At 61.6% G+C, this 3,103-nt stretch overlaps 2 protein-coding genes across 2 annotated transcripts; one reads left to right on the forward strand and one right to left on the reverse strand.

Annotated features, from left to right (window-relative positions):
• Positions 1-5: 5 nt before the first annotated feature.
• Positions 6-1,531, forward strand: LOC118159291 (mas-related G-protein coupled receptor member H-like; the record flags this gene model as incomplete). Its single annotated transcript, XM_035313896.1, has 1 exon — positions 6-1,531. A coding segment is annotated over one exon (561 nt), but the record flags the coding sequence as incomplete, so codon positions are not given.
• Positions 1,532-2,402: 871 nt separating this feature from the next.
• On the reverse strand, positions 2,403-3,098 carry LOC118159292 (mas-related G-protein coupled receptor member H-like; the record flags this gene model as incomplete). Its single annotated transcript, XM_035313897.1, has 1 exon — positions 2,403-3,098. A coding segment is annotated over one exon (591 nt), but the record flags the coding sequence as incomplete, so codon positions are not given.
• Between the last annotated feature and the right edge of the window lie 5 nt (positions 3,099-3,103).

The following is a 3,103-nucleotide window of genomic DNA, read 5'->3' on the forward strand; positions in this document are numbered from 1 at the left end:
GCTTGTACCTCCTCACAGCCATCAGCATCGAGAGGTGCGTGTCCATCCTGTGCCCGCTCTGGTACCGCTGCCACCGCCCCCAGCACCTGTCGGCTGTGGTGTGTGCCCTGCTCTGGGCCCTCTCCATCACTATAATTGCTGCAGTAGCTTTCCTGTGCCTGTCGCACCAGCACGAGCACTGCCGTCTGGCCCTCATCTCCATGTATGCCCTCAACTTCCTTATTTTTGCCCCACCCATGGTCATTTCCAATGTGATCCTGTTCATTAAGGTCCAGTGCGGCTCCCAGCGGCGCCAGCCCAGGAGGCTCTACATCGTTATCTTCCTCACCGTCCTCTTCTTCCTCCTTTTAATGGTTCCCCTCAGCATCTGGAATTTCCTGCAGCATGTCAGTTACATGCTGGGGCAGTCCCAAGTGGTTTTCCTGCTTGTCTGCATCAACAGCAGCATCAACCCCTTCATCTACTTCCTGGTGGGGAGCTGCTGGAGGCGCTGCTCCTTGGTGTCTCTCCAGGTCGCCTTCCGGAGGGTCTTCGAGGAGACAGGGGTCACTGTGATCTCCAGCTGAGAGGCCACTGTGGTTTCACTGCCTGCGCTGCATCCCCCAGCTTTGTGCTCATCTGTCCGCACCTCTTCATGGCCAGCCCATGGGTCACCTTCCCATGGCTGCATGTCAGGATGTGTTCATATTCTGTTGTTACCCCATCCCTATCCCTGTCCCATCCCCAACTTGTCCTCATCCTATTCCCATCCTTTTCCTGTCCACATCACCATCCCAGCTCAGTTCCCATCCTTCTCCAGCCTTGTCCCATCCCATGCCATTCCCTGTCCCAGTCTGGATCCCCATCCTGTCTCCATCCCCTTCCTTACCCTGTGCCATCCCATCCCAGTCCCTGTCTGTTCCTCGTCCCCATCTCTATCCCATCCTAATCCCATCTCTGTCCCCACCCTGTCACGTCCTGTCCCATTCTTTCCCCTCCCTATCCCCTTCCCTGTCCCCATATTAAACCCTGTCCTGTTCCCATCCGTGTCCCATCCTGATCCTCATCTCTGTCAGCATTTGTTTCCATCCTCATCCCCCTCCCCTCGCAATACCATCCCCACCCCATCCTCTTCTATCCTGTCCCACGCCCCTTCCATCCCATCCTCATCCCCGTATCCGTCGGGACCCCTTTCTCGCCCCGTCCCATCCCCGTTCCCTCCATCCCCATCCCCTCCTGTCCCCTCCGTCCCCGTCCCGTCGCGTCCCGTCCCCGCATCTCCCGGCCACCTCGACGCGGAGCGCGGGGCTTTGCTGCCCTCCAGCGTGGAAAGAGGAAACCGGAGGCTTCCGCGAGGCCCGGCGGCGCAATCCCCCGGAGAAGCGGCGCTTCGGCGCTCGGTGCGGGGGCTCCGGCGGCCCGGGACGAGCTCGGTTGCGGGAAGCCCCCGCACAGCGCGCGGCGCCCCCAGCCCCCGCGTCCGCCCGGCCCAGGCTCTGCCCCCAATAAAGCCGCTGCTCTGTCGCTGCCTCTCGTTCCTCCTCTCCGTGGCCCGGGGGATGGGGGCACCTCCGGGGGGCTGGGGGTGGGCACGCGGCTCGGGGCTGGGGGCTCTGCGCGCACCAGGACGCGAGGAGTGGGGCAGGCGCACGGCGAGCTCCAGCCCTGGGGCTCAGCGCCTGCTCCCAGCAGGTGGTGGCAGGGCTGGGGTCCGGGGACCACGGACTGGGGACCGGAGGCTTCCCCCCAGCGTCCTGCATGCCACGCGTGGGGACATCGGCACGTGGCCTGGGGGATGGGAGCCCCCCATCCCGTCCCACCGCAGCACCAGTGCCGCGTCGGTTTGGCTTCGAGGCGCCCACGCTGCGTGTCCTCCCCCAGGACCCCAGCTTTGCAGCGGGCGCTGGGGGTGGACTCAAGGCTGCTCAGGGGTGCTGTTTGGTGCTGTGTATGGACACCAAGCCGCAGTGACACAGGAGCCGGTCCTGTGTCCTGTGTCACATCGGCAGAGCCTTTCTGGATGCCCCACTGTTGGCATTTCTGGAGACAGGAGGGGGGCAGAGCAGGGGAGAGGCTGCACAGGGGATGTGGGAGAGGGGCTTGGGACACTGAGCAGATTTTTCCCCACTTGCACATGAGTCAGCCTTTCCCAAAGGCAATGATCATCCCAAAAAGCAGAAATGTGGCAGTCTGACAGCATGAGACTGGAACTCTGTCCTCTGGGGCACATTCCTTTCGGGAATAGTACTGCTGGGGAGGGTTGTGGGGACAAGGAAAGCTGTGCACCTGCAGGGAATCCTGCCAGGAATCCTGCCCCCCACTGACCTCCAAATTACATAATTACGTTCTCTCTTTTCTCCCCCCCTCCCTGCCCCTCCCCAAGCCCCCCGTTATTGTCTGCAGGGAGCAGTGAGAGGGTGACCTCTGGGGAAACAGGGCAGACTTTTATTGATCTGGGTCCCCAGTGAAACCCCCAGCCATCATCCGGGGGGGGGGGGGGGGGGCTTAAGCACAGCAGCAGAAAGGCCTCAACAGGCCGGGCTCAGCGTTTCCATCGTGGCATTGTCACTGCACACCGCGTTATCCTCCTCGAAGACCCTCCGGAAGGCGACCTGGAGGGACACCAAGGAGCAGCGCCTCCGGCAGCTCCCCACCAGGAAGTAGATGAAGGGGTTGATGCTGCTGTTGATGCAGGCAAGCAGGAAAACCACTTGGGACTGCCCCAGCATGTAACTGACATGCTGCAGGAAATTCCAGATGCTGAGGGGAAGAGCAAAAAGTAGGAAGAAGAGGATGGTGAGGAAGATAACGATGTAGAGCTTCCTGGGCTGGCGCTGCTGGGAGCCGCACTGGACCTTAATGAAGAGCAGTGTGCTAGAGACGACCATGGATGGTGCAAAGACAGCAAAGTTGAGGGTGTACATGGAGATGAGGGCCAGACGGCAGTGCTCGTGCTGGTGCGACAGGCACAGGAAAGCTACTGCAGCAATTATAGTGATGGAGAGGGCCCAGAGCAGGGCACACACCACAGCCGACAGGTGCTGGGGGCGGTGGGCGCAGGGGCGGCTGGAGCAGACGATGGACACGCACCTCTCGATGCTGATGGCTGTGAGGAGGTACAAGC

The sequence above is a fragment of the Oxyura jamaicensis genome, unplaced genomic scaffold (assembly GCF_011077185.1).
Source record: "Oxyura jamaicensis isolate SHBP4307 breed ruddy duck unplaced genomic scaffold, BPBGC_Ojam_1.0 oxyUn_random_OJ69457, whole genome shotgun sequence".
NCBI lineage: Eukaryota > Metazoa > Chordata > Aves > Anseriformes > Anatidae > Oxyura > Oxyura jamaicensis.